The 14,858-nt window shown below is 56.8% G+C and overlaps 1 protein-coding gene, 4 non-coding genes and 1 pseudogene across 6 annotated transcripts; 5 read left to right on the forward strand and 1 right to left on the reverse strand.

The window, feature by feature from the left end:
• The first annotated feature begins 726 nt into the window (after positions 1-726).
• On the forward strand, positions 727-6,689 carry LOC111181101 (uncharacterized; annotated as a pseudogene). The gene is made up of 4 exons (XR_016390835.1): positions 727-4,040; positions 4,419-4,437; positions 4,993-5,033; positions 5,464-6,689. The product of XR_016390835.1 is annotated as an uncharacterized LOC111181101 (transcript).
• On the forward strand, positions 2,415-2,507 carry LOC115802621 (small nucleolar RNA SNORD88). Its single transcript, XR_004023124.1, has one exon. It is a non-coding gene; the product is annotated as a small nucleolar RNA SNORD88 (small nucleolar RNA).
• LOC115802622 (small nucleolar RNA SNORD88) lies at positions 3,832-3,926 on the forward strand. Its single transcript, XR_004023125.2, has one exon. It is a non-coding gene; the product is annotated as a small nucleolar RNA SNORD88 (small nucleolar RNA).
• On the forward strand, positions 4,824-4,912 carry LOC115802623 (small nucleolar RNA SNORD88). Its single transcript, XR_004023126.1, has one exon. It is a non-coding gene; the product is annotated as a small nucleolar RNA SNORD88 (small nucleolar RNA).
• LOC115802620 (small nucleolar RNA SNORD88) lies at positions 5,301-5,392 on the forward strand. The gene has a single exon (XR_004023122.1). It is a non-coding gene; the product is annotated as a small nucleolar RNA SNORD88 (small nucleolar RNA).
• A 1,977-nt stretch (positions 6,690-8,666) lies between the features above and the next one.
• Positions 8,667-13,694, reverse strand: ACP4 (acid phosphatase 4). Its single transcript, XM_089902211.1, is given in 10 exon segments — positions 8,667-9,137; positions 9,307-9,431; positions 9,863-9,945; positions 10,034-10,150; positions 10,153-10,165; positions 10,880-10,975; positions 11,164-11,262; positions 11,567-11,713; positions 12,848-12,934; positions 13,008-13,694. Coding segments are annotated over 10 exon segments (1,659 nt in total). The 5' UTR covers positions 13,458-13,694; the 3' UTR covers positions 8,667-8,695.
• Positions 13,695-14,858: the final 1,164 nt, after the last annotated feature.

Raw genomic sequence — 14,858 nt, forward strand, 5'->3', positions numbered from 1 at the left:
GGCGACTCTGGACAGTGGGTTTGAAGTAGAAAAGTTTTATTTAATATCTTTGAAAATAACTTTTACAATCATGTCAGTTGAAAGACACTCCTCAGATCTCCAGGCGAGTCCGGGCCTTCAATACCCTCCTCCCTCGACTCAGGAGTCGGGCCTTCCAGCCCCAGAGTCCAGCCTCTGGCCCCGCCTCTCACTGCGCAGGCTCGGCCTCTAACTCTGCGCCACGCAGACCCTTTCCCGGAACGCCCCCTTGTCAATCTCCTAACTGGCCCCGCCTCCCACCCTGCGCCTGGGACTGCGTCTGAGTCGGCCCCGCCCCTGCAGCCATGGCTCACGCCACTGCCGCGCTGGCAATTCCTTCTGGCCCCTCCCACTCTTGGGGTCCTTCCCCTTCACCGCCCGCCTCTTGTGCTGTTCACAGAATTGCCTGACTCTCATGATAGGAAAAAGGGCCCCAATATTTCCTTGCTCTCTTTTCCTCCGCCTCCAGGGACAATGTATCATCGCCTGTTCGGAAGTATTCTAGAGGAAACAGGTAGTATTTCCTTCCCCAAGCACCAAAGTGGGGTTTCCGACACCGGTGAATATGCTGGATGCCTCAGGGCGGAGCCCGACCTGGGGCCGGGGGGCGGGCCGTGCGAGCGGCGCGCGCAATAAAGCGGAAGGTGCAGCAACTCGCACACGCGGTGGAGAAAGTGAGGGTTGGGTGAGAGATCTTTGCATTTTGGCTCCTTTATTTTTTTTTCGCGGGAGGGCGTGCGTTGGGACCTGGGTCGCGCGTGTCGTGTGTGCCCGGGGCTGCTGCGGGGACGGCCACGCTGTGGCGTGGACGGGGTCAGGGCCTTTGTAAGGGCCTGGCACCCGCGCTCCGAGGCGAGCCTGAGTGCTCTCTGCGGGGCGGGCAGTGGCGACCGGAGAGGGTGGTGGCTCTTTGGGGGTTCTCGGAGGGTGGGAGAGGAGCACTCCCGCCGAAGCGAACTGGGGACACCAGAACTAGTCCTCCTTTGTCTTCACCGCAGCCTGGCTGCGCCGTTTCTGTTGCCCACGTCGCAGGGCTCCGCCATTTTGTCCATTTCGGGGTGGGGGTGGCTTGTGACATTGAGCTTTTCTTTCTGAGGTTTTCCACACATGTGCTAGCTACACGTACTTCCCTTCGGAAATCGTTCTTGTGTATTCCCATTTCATGTGGCTGGCGTTTTTGTGCAACGTAGAACAGAGACTATGGGGCAGGTAGAGACAGAATCTCAAGGGTTCCTGAGGAAGAAGTGCGAGTGGGGTCTCTAAGTGAATTACTGGGTTGTGTCTGAGAACCAGATAGGAGTAGTTTTAGGAGAAAGCAAATGGGGCCTTCGTTCACTTTCAGGAATCATTCTGACACGGCCACTTAAATATCAGTTTCGTGATCACTCAGAACATCAGAGTTTTGTGTTAAACGTTAGTTCTGGGCTAACCGGACTTTTTTGGACATCGTTTCCCTGACTCCCGAGGAATACTACGCCCCTGCCAAGGAGATCCAGCCCAGGAGCAGCTAGCTGATTTTCTCTCCCCACCACAACCCAGCAAGAATCCTCTCTAGCTGAGTTTCTTCCTTCAGTCAACCATCTAGAAAACCGTTGACTTTATCCTAACTGTTGCCATGTCATAAGTGGAAGGATATTCATCCATTCATCATTGGAGCGCGCCCCCTTTTGCCATTGTCCCATGTATTCCTTTTTCGCGCCATTTTTTTTTTTTTTTTTTACTTTTTATTGTTAAAATCCTCAAACATGCAGGGAAATAGACATGTTTGACAGAACATTTCCCCACGTTTACTTTTGTGTCTTTCACGTTTTGAAAGTAAATTTCTTGGTTCATCCAAAACAGTTAACACTGTGTCTCTAAAGTAACATTTTTCTACTTAATGACGCTGCTGTTGTCGTCCTCAGTGAGATAATTCCTTAAGGAGGCCATCTCCTATCTGCTCTGTGTCCATAGTTCCCAAGTCATCTCCAAAATGTCTTCCACGGTTGACTTGTTCAAAAATGGTTGTGTTTAAGGGTCTCTGGTCATTGCTTACACTGCTTGTATTTTAGGTTTCTCTTTTCCTCTTCATTTACCCCAACAGTTTCTTTCAAGGGATTTGCATCTTAGCTTTAATTGTTTAGGGTCAGTAGCAGGTATAGCCAATGCTGGAAATCTGCAGAACTAGGCAAGGAGGTTAGCAGGTTCTCTCCATGTAATGGGTTTGAGGACAGTCCCTTGTGGGGACTGGGGAGTGACACTGGGGAGGTGAGGGCATTTTGGTGTCACCACAAGGAAGGCTGTGGGCATTTGTACATCCGATGGATTTTGTGTTTTCCAGTCTCTAAGCACTGTTAGCTTGCTTGGCCTCTGTCCGTGAAGGTGAGTGGCCTTGGGACCTGGTTGCAGAGGGACTGGAGCTCCCATGATGTCTAGCACTGGGCTCCGATCACCCCTGAGGACACAGTGTGCCCCCCAGGACCTTTGACACCTGGGGGTCTGAGGGGCCCTGGTTTTGATGTTCTTTGGACCCCCAGACTGTTTCTTCCCCTACCCTCACCAGATCCTTCCTGTGTTACAGGTGTGTCTTCAAGCTGAGGGCCCACCCGCCTTGGTAAGAACCCTTGCTCCCAGTTCCTGACCCACCCAGGTCTAAAATATCTCACCCTCACTTGGGGTGACTTCACATCAGATATCTCTGGGACCTAATTTTATATGCCAGCAATCATGCAAATCCCAGCTCTGTTCTTGGGCTTAGGGATGTTAGTCAAGTGATTGGTCTCCTGAGCCTCAGTTTCTGTGTCTGTAGAGTGGGCACAACGCATCAAAGGTAAGGGTTGAATGTGACGGAATACATGGGCTGTAGAAGAGGAAAATATTTAGTCGCTTTTTGGTGTCCGTGGGGGAGTGGTTCCAGGGCCCCGCGGATATGGAGGGCCCAGTGTATGTTTTGGGGTTTCAGGGAAAAGGACTAATCAGAAATCTAATTTTCAAACTCGGCAGAAGAAGAAACAGAAGGGCTCGAAGCATTATCACTCACTGCAGGGCGGTGGGGGTGGTTTGTAGACTAAATACAGTGTACCTTCCAGCAAAGGTTAGGCAGCTTCCCATGCATCATGCATATGTAAACTGGTAGAGCTGTTAAGGTTACCCTCAGTTTATACAATACTTGTCAGAGAACGTGGTATATCTGGAGAATGTTTCACAGATGTTTCAAAGAGCTAAGTAAATCATCAAATGGGCATGGGTATGTGTGCTACCCAAAAAGAAACAAGTGTTCCCAGCTCTAGGAGGGTTTTTTTCTCTGTTCAGTGAGGTCTGGGCCTAAATCTATATTCCCATTAATAAGGATGACTTGATACCGATACAGGTATGTCTTCACCTGTATTTAGATTACTTTCTAAATACATAATGTGGAGAACTGAAAGTGTAGCCTGTGGGGCTCTTAGAGGTTTAGGTTCTCGCCAACAGGTACCTTAGGGGGCGTGGAGCTGCGTCCTGTGAAGGGTTAGCTCAGAATGCAGACCGTCTGAGCATCTTTCGGGGGGGCTGTTCTCTTCATCTGAGGCGCCCTCTGCAGGGCTCTGAAGGTGTGCTGTGGGCTGAGAGGGAATTTCTGGGATAATGTGGAGTAGAGAGTGTCGCTTGGGCGGCGATACGTGAGGGGGTGAGAAGAGGGCGCTGACAGCAGGACAGGGAAGCCCTAAGGGATGTGTAACACCTGTCGATGTCTGAGGCACTGCTGGCCAGCAGAACTGGCAAGGTGGAAATGTTCTATCCTGCACTGCCCAGTCCGGGGGCAGCGGAGTTGGGGTGTGGGGTTTGAGGACACTGGGACCCCCGTGATGTCCAGCACTGGGCTCTGATCTCTGTTGAGGACACAGTGCCCCCCGGGACCTTTGACACCCGGGGGTCTGAGTGGGGGGGTCCCGTCTCTGGGGAGGGACGGATGGGGGCCATGGTTGCCCTGCACCCTATAACCTCTCCATCCCCCCATCCCTTCCTGTCTGCAGGTGGTTCCCCCAGGAGTTGAGCAGCCCTCGGTAAGAACAGAAGAGACTCCCCTTACTATTAATGCTGTAATAATCATATTAAATTTAGTACATTATAAATTTACTGTTAATGCAGTTTATAGAGTATGGTAATATTAACATAATAAGGACAGGTGCTGAGTACTTAGCCTGAGCCACGCCGCATTCCTAAGCACTAGGTTCAGTTAATCGTCACAATAACCCCATTACTTGAAATCGGTGCGGTTTTGTCCGTATTTCACAGGTGAGATGGAGGCACATGGAGGTTGTGGTTTGCCCACACTCGTCTCCTTGTGGTGGGGAGGGGGCTTATTTCTGCAGCCTCCATCCATGTTCAGGTGCAACAGGGTGATGGAGGCTTTCTCTGTACCCCCCCCTTCTTCCCTACAGTTGATACAGGACCAGCGAGGTTGGTTTTGATCCCCGGTTCTGCCACTTTTGACCTTAGGGCGTGATTTGTCTGCGCGGATCGGGCTGAGGGGTAGGCTCCCTGGTGTGTGTGCTGTGGGCCCCCCCCCCCCGCAAGGGCCCAGCCCCTCCTGGGCTTGTAGAGATGCCTCAGCTGGTACTGCTGGGGATCACCGGGATCACTGAGCGCCAGCGTTGCGTGCCCCCCGCCCCCGCCCCCGAGTGCTGCCCTGAGTTCTGTGGCATCCGCTGCAGAGATGGGGGTGGGGCGTGTTAGAGGAGGTGGATGCGGGAGGGGTGGGGATGAGAAACAGGCCAACCCGCGGTGGGGGGGCCATGGTTTGCAGTGAGATGTGCTCAGTTGGTGCCTGAAGGGGCTGTGCTTGGTGACCCCTGTGATGTCCAGCACAGGGCTCTGCTCTGTGACGACACGGTGCTCCCCCGGGACCTTTGACCCCCGGGGGTGGGAAGGGTCCCTGGCTCTGGGGACAGATGGATGGGGATCATGGTTGCCCTGCACCCCACCAGCCTGCTCTTCCCCCCTCTCTGTCTGCAGGCAGTTCCTCCAGGAGGCCAACAGTTCCACCAGGCGTCTCGGTGAGAACAAGTTCTTATTAATACCATAATTATATTAAATTTACAGTTACAGAGTGGAGAGATTATGGTAATGGTATATGTACAGGCAAAGGCTGAACACTTAACTTTAAACCAGGCAGTCCTAAGCACTAAATTCATTGAATCTGCACAGTAGCCCCGTGATGGGAGCGCAGTGGCTGGTGTAAGGGGAAGTTGGTACAGGAGCGGCTTGGGGTGGGGTTTGCTGGGAGACATCCAGTATGAGGGCTCCTGAAGGGGCCACGCTTGGGGCCCCCATGATGTCCAGCACTGGGCTCTGATCTCCCGTGAGGACACAGTGCCCCCCCAGGACCTTTGACACCTGGGGGTCTGAGGGGCTCCCCACTGTGGGGAGAGGCTAGGGGCTTGTGACTATTTCCCTGCCCAATGCCCCTCTGTGCCCTTCCCGCAGCTCCCGTGGCCGTGCCCCTCCAGCCTTCCGGCTCTTCTCGGCCCGTGGCCATGGCGGGGCAGGGCAACCGCTACTACACATACACCGGGCTCCTGGCCATCACCCGGCGCTTCCGGCAGAACCCCAACGAGCTCATGATCACCTGGATCCTGCGGGTGTATGACCAGGGCGGCCTGGCCCTGGCTTCCAGGGAGTTGGTGATGCTGGGCGACCTGACCGGCGATGCCCGTCTTCAACTACCACTGCAAGGCCCTGCGGGGTGACGGCAAAACGCTGCTGGCGCCAGCGCTGGGAGTCCTTCCTGCACTTGGAGGGCACCGAGCTGCCCTTCCGACCCTGGAGCACCATGGAGGAGGGCATCCAGCTGGTGCAAGAGCTGGGCATGTTCGACTGGATCTACCGCGAGCCGCCGCTCCCCGAGCCCGAGCGCCTGGTGCCCGAGGACGTGCCCTTCACGCAGGGCCTGCAGCGGCGCCTGCTGGCGGCCACGCCCTCCGAGCTGAGGCTCTCGCTGGTCGGCCTGCTGGCCAAGGGCGTGACGGTGCTGGAGGCGGTGATGGTGATCCAGACCGTCACCGACGTGGGCCTGCTCTGGCACCAGAGCCAGCCGGGCCGCGCCAGGCTCGTGCTGGGACCCAACCCGACGCGCAAGGACCTCATGGGCTGGCTGCTGAGCCACGGCATGCCCAAGGAGCGGGTGGACAGGCAGCCCACCAAGATCCTCCTGGAGCTGTACATCCAAGAGGCCAGGCGCAGCCACACCCGCGATGCGTTCCGGCCGGGAGAGGAGCAGCCCCCATGCCCGCCATACTCCGACCAAGCCTGTGGGGCGGAGTCACCGTGCGCCACGACTAGGCCTCCCGGAGCAAGGAGGCAAGGAGCAGGACATCGTAGGGGAGACGCAAAGCCTTGGTCGGCTCCAGCCGGTGTTCAAGGAGCCCCAAAGAGGGGTGTCCTTGCCCCCAGCCCACCCCGTGGGCGTCACCAGCCAGAGCTGGTGGAGAACAGGCAGCTGGCTGATAGCTGCTGTTGCTGGATGCCAGACAGTGTGTTACGTTTCAGTCTGTTACACTTTGGCCTGATGGGCTTGGTGGGTGGGCCCCCGCCGCTGTGTCACATGGGCTTCTGAAGCACTACAGGCCAAGCGGGAGACCCCGCAGCCCACACCTTGAAGCTTGTACCCTTTCTCTTAAGCCTTTTTTTAATGCAATATTTTTACCTGTTAACTTCATACAGCACTTGGGTTTTATGGTTGCTCGTTTCCCCTTTTGCCAAGGTTTTTCTATTAAGTTTTTTTTGCAATGCCTTTCTCTTTTAAACTTGAATTTTGCGCTTTGCTTGCCTGCGAAGGGGGCGGCCAGTCCCTTCCAGTTTCTGTAGCTGTGTGTGTGGCTGGTACCTTTGGGCGAGGGATGCTGGGCCCAAGAATCCCAGCTGTGAGGATGGACAGCCCTGGCAGGCGGTACCAGGCACCCATTAAGTATCCTGCACGTCACTGCGTGTAAGCTGTGGCGTCTGACTGGGTCCAGGTGTGGAGCTGGAGCCAGAACCCTCCCCGGGTGAGGATGGAGGGAGTTGCATGGCAGCCCTAGCGAGGCCCCGCCACCTCCATGACCCTCCCAGCAGTCTGCTGAGGAGGGGTCTAGGCTCACAGATGCGGGGGCGGCTGGAGCTTCCTTTGGGTCTAACATGCATCTGGAAGCAAGAGGCCGCACCACTGCAATTCCAGCCCCGCCCCCCAAGCAGGACCAAGAAGTGAAGTTCGGAGGGCATTCCTAGGCCTTCCCTGAGGCCCTGTGACAGTCCAGTACCAGCCGGGGCAGTGGTAGGCCGCGTGCTCATGACAAGAGGCTCCCTTGGGGCCCAGGGCGGGTGGCGCAGGGAGGTGGGTGGAGCCGGGTTTGTCCACACGTGTGAGAATGGGGCTGCTGACCCCTGCCCTTTCCCTCCCATGCCCACGGTGTTCTGGCAGCTGGGGGTGGTTCTCATGTCTGGCTGCCCAGCCCCACCTCCGATCCTCCAAGCCTCCCCCATCTGACAGGCACCCAGTGGCGGTTACAGAGCACCCACTGCACACCAGGCTGCCCACCAACAGCCTAGTGGGGTGTTGACACGTTTGCCTGATTATGCAGACAGGATCATTGGTGCCCCAGACTGCTGCCTGGTGTTTGGCGTGTGGAAAGGGCAGAGCCGCCTCCTGGGTTGCAGAGCTAAATGCAGCAGCGCAAGTACAGGCCTGGGACAGCCTGGTCTGTGACCAGCACCACGTGAACCTGCTGTGTGGTAGCGTTACCTTTCCTTACGTTCAGGGCTGTCACGTGGAAGCTCCCTGTCTGCGCCGCCCGTTAGGGCATGTGTGGCTAATGAGTGCTGGAACTGGCTAGTACGACTGGGACCTGAATTTCACATTTTATTTATTTACACAATGTGAATTCAAACAGCCACGTGGCAGCCAGTGGCAACCATACTGGACAGTACTTGGGTGGGATCCTGGGATCCCACCCCCTCCAAATCGTAATTATAGCAAATGCTATGTTAGGTAGCCCAGAGGGGATGCTACCGCCCCCCTCCCGCTACTGGCTTCCCGGAGGCTAGTTAACCTGATGGAGGAGTCGTGTGTGCTAGAGGAGATGGTGGTGCAGAGATGAATGCTTAGCCCAGAGTCAGCCTCCAGGTTGGTCCCAGCAGGCTGGCTGTGCGGCCAGGCTCTGAACCCTGACCTTAGCTCTCCCACTACCAGGCGGGCACCAAAGCCAGACCGAGTGAGCTGGACCCCGACAGTGCATGACCCGTGGTGGGGAGGAGGTCACCCTGCAGGCTCGCACACATCATGTGTGCTGCACCTACAAATAGAGGTTCCCGCACGTACACCACGCGTTCCCAGGCGTGTATAGAAACCTGTACATAAACACTGGTGCATGTATCACCCACACATGCAAAGGAGCACGTAAGCATGTGCGTGTACGTCGAATATGTGTATACACATCCGTGCAGGAGCATATGCATGAATAGACATCCACACGTATGTGCATGTGTACACAGACCTGTGCACGTGCGTTAAAACACATGCACGCTTAAGCCCACACATACATAGGACAGCTTGTGACTTGGCCTGGGAGCCCTCCCTGTGTCCCCCGGCGCGCACAGTAAGTCACAGAAGCCAGAGCAGCGGGTGAGCAGCTGTGTTGGGATCCAGTGTCAGCTGCGGGGGAAACGGTGCCGGTTCCGTGGCTCACACGGGGCACCTCCAGTCCCGCAGGCAGCCGGCTGTGCAGGCCAGCAGGCCCAGCCCCATGCTGAGGGCTGCCAGCACAGCCACAGCACCAGCCAGCAGAGGCACCACGGTGGCTGCGGGGAGAACGTGGGGAGGGGGGGTGAGTCTCCAGACCTGAGCCACCCCCCTCCCACCCCAGCACCGAGGGCCGTCACCTGCGGGGGTGGCGGGCTCGTACAAGCCATGGCAGGGGACCCCGTGAGCCGGAGGCCGGGCGGGGGCAGTCAGCTGGCGGAAGCGGCCTAAGGGGCAGGCCGCCGGGCACCCGGGGAGGCTGAGGGTCAAGGGTAAGCCAGCAGAGTCGTTGCGGTAGAAGAGGGAGATGGTGACATTCCTGGAGGGAGAGAGGAGGTGGTGGTACCCAGGCCCCTCCTTGCCTTCCCTACTGCTGACCTGAAATCTGGAGGAGAGCAGCTGGGTGGAGAACTGGGCTCCTGACTCCTTCCCGATGCCGTCCCCAGTAAATTCCCCTCGGAACCTGTGCCTGGGCCATGCCCTCTACCTGGCACCGCATCACTCCTCTTGAGAGTTCTGGTCCTGCCCATTCCTGGGTACCACCCCCTCCTCACCCTGCGTCGTCATCCGGGTCCCCAAGGCGCCTCCGGAACTCAAAGCCGAGGCAGGCGGCATAAGGTGGTGTGTGCCCATCATAGAGACCCAGGGCCGCCTGGAGAGCCAGGAGAGTGCTGTCGTGCTGCAGGCGGATCCAGGGCTGACTCAGGGCTCCTCCAGATGTTTCCTCTCTCCTGAGCTTGTGCATCCAGCTGCCTCCCAGATGTCCCTCAGACCCCTTAGAACCAGTCCCCCCAAACCTGCTCACCCTGGAGGCAGCCCCACAAGTTACAGGTGGTCACGTAATAAAGATTGGTTAAATAGACACGAAATATGACAGCTCAGTTAAAAAGCCAGTCCTTGAAGAAAAACTGAATTCTTTCCCATAACACCATCACCTCCTTCCTTCCAGATTCTATGCCTCTAGTGATATGGTCCAAGAATATGGTTTGGAGATATGAGTTACTCAAGGCATCAGGCTGAGGTTCCACTGGAACCACCAGTCCTTTCACACCCAAATTGCCCCCCCATCCCTGTGCCCACGTGGCACTGCCTCCCTTTCCAGAGACTCACAGCCGAATACATAACCATATTGAGGGGCAGCCCCAAGTGCTGCACCCGAGAGAAATTGGCAAGGATGGCATCCAGCAGGATTCCTGACAGGGCGAGACAGAGTGCTAAGAACTTCCCAGAGGAAGGCGCCTCAGCCTCCCAGCCTCCCAGCCTCCCAGCTCCACACCTCACCCCCAGACAGCTGGGCCTTCTCTGCTGCCCCGGGTGGGCCCACGTGTGCCCCAATATCCAAAGCCGAGATCTGAGCTAGTGTCTGCAGGACATCCGGGGAGGCCCAGGATGGGAGGGGAGACCGTGGGCTTGCTGGGGAGAGAGAGGGAGGGGACAAAGTGACCGCAACGTCCTGAGCTCTCCATGCCCCCCTTAGGCCCTCCTGTGTTGCCTCCATCAGCCACAGTCCTCTCCCCCGACCCTCATGGGCTACGTCTGGCCAGGAAGTTATGGGGTGGGCGATAGCGATTAATTAAGCATAGGAATGACCATCATTCCAGATGGCCTTATCCAAAATCCTTGGGTCCACAGCTGTTCTAGAATCAGACGTTTGGAATTTTAGAAAGGTACAGTGGTGAGGATACCTTATACCTCATAACACATCCAGTGGGGTCTGGGGCAGCCCCCTTAGACATACATTCCCGTAAAGTGGGGTAAGAAAAGACTACCAGCGTCTTGCAGCTTCAGGTCAGCTCCTGCCGCCGAAGCCGTAGTTACCGGCGCTTTTCCGCTTATGGAACTGGGGGATTGGAGTTGCAAGCACACAGACTGAAAGGCCTCACTGTGTGCCAGGCGCTGTTCTAAGGCATCACGTGAATTAACCCGTTTTGATCTAAACAGCAACCCAGGGGGTGTTGATACGTGTGTCGCCATCCCCATTGTGTAGATGGGGAAACTGAGGCACTAAAGGTTAAGTGACTTGCCTGAGGGAACACAGGTAGTGAGCGGCAAAGCTGGGATTTGAACCCAGGTGCCAATCCCAGGTGCCATAAACGACTTGGCTGGGTGGGTGAGGCAGGGACCCACCTGGCAAATAAGAATGTCCAGAACTTTCCACGCCCTGCGGAGCGGCTCCCCGACGAGCGACAGCCCCGTGAAGTTCTCCAGGTGAGTCAAGAAGTCCTGAATGCACCGGACTGGACTGGGTGAGCCTGACAGACCTCCGAGCCCGGCGGGTCCCACGAGGTCCTGCCGGCCCCGCCCCGCTCCACTGGCCCCGCCCTGCACCGCAGGTCCCGCCCCATCCCGCCAGCCCCGCCCCGCCCCGCCGGCCCCGCCCCATCCTGCCCCACCACACAGGCCCTGCTCACCGTCCAACCCTCTAGGGCCGTCTGGTACTCGGCGGCCTCCGTGGCCTCCCTCAGCAGCTCCTGGTATCGAGGACAGCTTCGTGTAGGGAACCTCAGCAGCTGGAGAAAACGGAGGCTCAGCGGGGACAGCAGCGTGACTGGGGCCCGACTGCAGGCGGGGGCAGTCGGGCTGTGGGGCCCTGTCTCCGGTCCAGCGTCTCTCCCAGATCCGGCTGCACAGTGTCGGGTAGGCGGCTCACCCCATCAGGACAGCTCAGCCTCAGGGAAGGTCTGGGTGTTCTGGCTCCCGGGAACCACCCATCCAGGCCCCGAGCCTCCTCTCTCAGCCGCTGGCCCTCTCCATCTCTGGGGTCCCTGTCTCCCTCCATCCCTCCCACCTCCAGGCCCTGTCCAGACCCCTGACCTTGTCCTCAGTGACGGGCACAGTGTGCACAGGGATCGGCCTCCAGGTGGCCTTGGAGCGCCCTGGGGCGGCCTCAGGGAAAAGCCCCGCGAGGTTGGCCTGAGCGCTCTCCAGGGTCCGGTCAAAGTCTGTGCTGCGAATGTACACCTGGGTGCGGTGGGGAGAGGCCAGGCCAGGGTACCACGGTCAGGGTCAGAGGTCAGCTATAGCAGCAAACCAAAAGATTCAGATTAAGTTCAGAGTCGAAGTTCAGGTGTTGGGGGTCAAAACTCAGGGCGGGTTCAGGGGCTGGCCTTCAATTTTGGAAGCTGGGATCAAGGGTCAGAGGTCAATGTCAGGAGCAGTTGGGTTGGGGGTCAGAAGTTGGGTGGACATTGAGGATTAAGGGGGTCATTTGAGTCAATGAAAGTCAGAAAGGAATATCAGGGGCTTCCCTGGTGGCGCAGTGGTTAAGAATCCGCCTGCCGATGCAGGGGACACGGGTTCGAGCCCTGGTCCAGGAAGATCCCACATGCCGCGGAGCAACTAGCCCCGTGCGCCACAACTACTGAGCCTACGAGCCACAACTACTGAAGTCCGCGCCTAGAGCCCGTGCTCCACAACAAGAGAAGCCACCGCAGTGAGAAGCCCGTGCTCGCCGCAACTAGGGAAAGCCCGCGCACAGCAACAAAGACCCAACATAGCCAAAAGTAAATAAATTAAATAAATAAATTTTTAAAAAGTAAAGGAATATAAGAATCGCTGGAGGCTGGAAGTTAGAAGTCAAGATGAGGAGGGCAGATTGGAGGTCATGGGGTCAGAGTTCAGTACATGTGTATCAGGGATCAGAGGTCAGGGGTCAGGAGGAATGATCCTAACTGGGGATCTGTCAGGAGACAGAGGAAGGTATAGGAAAGTCAGATTTGAGGAAGGGTAGAGGTCAAAGTTTGGAGTCAGAAGGGCAAGTAGAATCAATGAGGGTCAAAGACAGAATCAATCAAGTTTCGGAGTCAGAGGTCAGAGGGTCTGGTTGGAGTCAGGGGGAATCAGAACACAGAGGTGGAGGACAGAAAATAAAGTCAGAGATGATGGAGGTCAGAGGTCAAGATGTGACTCAGGTTGAGATAGAGTCAGAGGTCAACGTGGTTTAGTCGATGGTTCAGGGGTCAGAGATCAGACATAAGGTGCAGGTCAGGTTGATGGGGGTCAAAGGCCAGAGGTGGAGGCCAAGGGGAACACTAGAGTCAGTGGAAGTCAGAGGTGGAAGGTCAGGAGGTAAGATGGAGGTCAATAAGGCAGTACCTCCTCCCGCCGGTACTCAGGGCTCAGAAAATCCTCGTAGCGACTCCTCAGGAAGCGGCCCAGCTCCAGCTGCTGGCGGACCCCTTCCTGGGGACAGAGCAGGCTCAGCGGACCCCTCTCCACACTGCCCCACCCCTTGCTCCCATCCCCAGCTTCTCACCCCGGTCAGCTGGCCCAGGCCACGTGGCCACAGGGTAGATACAGCCTCCTTGTGCGGGTCAGTGGGATAGGAGGCCAGCGGGGCCCGGTCGCCATGGCGGAACACCTGGGGAGGGGACCAGGTCAGGGCTGCCCTGGGGGACATGAAGGGCCGGGCAGCGGGGGTGGGGCACCTCACCACAGCCACAAAGACCAGGGGTCCCTCTGTCAGGGCCTGGGGTAGCAGCAGCAGCAGCAGGAGAAGTCCAGCAGGGTGGCCCCGAAACCCTGGCCCGGCCATTTCCACACAGCCAGACGCTGAGCTCAGCCCACTGTCTGTGCCGCAGCTCCACCTGCTCATTACCCCCCCCTCAGCAACGCCCCCCCGAAGAGCAGGTCCCAGCACGCCTCCCCGCAGAGCTCGATCCCCCAGGGCCTTTGTCAGCCTTGGATTCACCGTGGACTGACCCATTTAATCTTCACCACAACCCCAGGAAGTGTTGATCTGATTATCACCATCTCCATGGTGCAGATGGGGAAACCGAGGCACAGCAAGGGTAAGTAATCTGCCTGAGGGAACACAGCTAGTAAGTGGCAAAGTTGGGATTTGAACCTAGGAGCCCTTAAAGTGGGCACAGATGGAGGGAGAACCCCGCCCCGCCCCACATTCTAGACTCTGCCCTCCCCTCCTTCCCCACTCCACCAGCCACGTCTGTTCTTTTTCTCACCCCTTAAATGTTGGGGCTCTTTGAGGCTCTCTTGGACTTCTTGGTGACTTCTTCCAGTGCCACCCACAGCTGGCCAAAGCCAGCATGGCCCAGAGGTTGAACACCCACACCCTGGAGTCTGGACAGGCTGGGTTCAAACCCCAGCTTTGCCATATATAAGCTGTGTGACTTTGGGCAAGTTACTGCATCTCTCTGCTTCCTCATTCATACAATGGGGACAAGCATAGTCTGTTCCTTGGAGAGTTGCTTTCAGGATTAATGAGTTCAAATATATTCAGCACTTAGAACAGCGTTTCTCAGGGTAAGTACTAAACAGTGTTGGTTATGTACTGCTGCGTAACAAATCACTCTAAAACTTAATGGGGGCTTCCCTGGTGGCGCGGTGGTTGAGAGTCCGCCTGCCGATGCAGGGGACACGGGTTCGTGCCCCGGTCCGGGAAGATCCCACATGCCGCGGAGCGGCTGGGCCTGTGGGCTATGGCCGCTGAGCCTGCACGTCCGGAGCCTGTGCGCCGCAATGGGAGAGGCCACAACAGTGAGAGTCCCGCGTACGGCAAAAAAAAAAAAAAAAAAAAAAACTTAATGGGTTAGGACAGTAGCCATTTATTATCTCTCACAGCTTTTGTGGGCCAGGAATTTGGGAGTGGCTTAGCTGGGTGATTCTGGCTCAGGGTCTCTCATGAGATTGTAGTCAAATATCCACCAGGGCTGCAGTCACGTGAAAACTCGACTGGCACTGGAAGAGCCACTTCCAAGCTTACTGATGTGGCTGTTGGCAGGAGGCCTCAGCCCGCTCACCACACGGGCCTCCCATAGGGCTGCTTGAGCATCTTCACAGCATGGCCACCAGCTTCCCCCAGAGTGACTAACCCAAGGCATAGCAATGTCTTTTATAGCCCAGCCTCAGAAGTCACCCTCTGCCATTTCCACCATATTCCACTATTTACACAGGTTGACCCTATTCCATGAGGGAGGAGACTACATGGGATATGAACTCCAGGAGGTGAGACTCACTGGGGGCTATGCTGGAGGCTGGCTCCATGGCAATGTTCTTTATTTTATTTTATTTTTGGCTACGTGGCACGTGGGATCTTAGTTCCCTGACCAGGGATCAAACCCACACCCCCTGCATTAGAAGCATAGAG

This window comes from Delphinapterus leucas, chromosome 20 (assembly GCF_059928025.1).
Source record: "Delphinapterus leucas isolate spDelLeu-1000000601 "Yukka" chromosome 20, BTC_Dleu_Yukka2, whole genome shotgun sequence".
Taxonomy (NCBI): domain Eukaryota; kingdom Metazoa; phylum Chordata; class Mammalia; order Artiodactyla; family Monodontidae; genus Delphinapterus; species Delphinapterus leucas.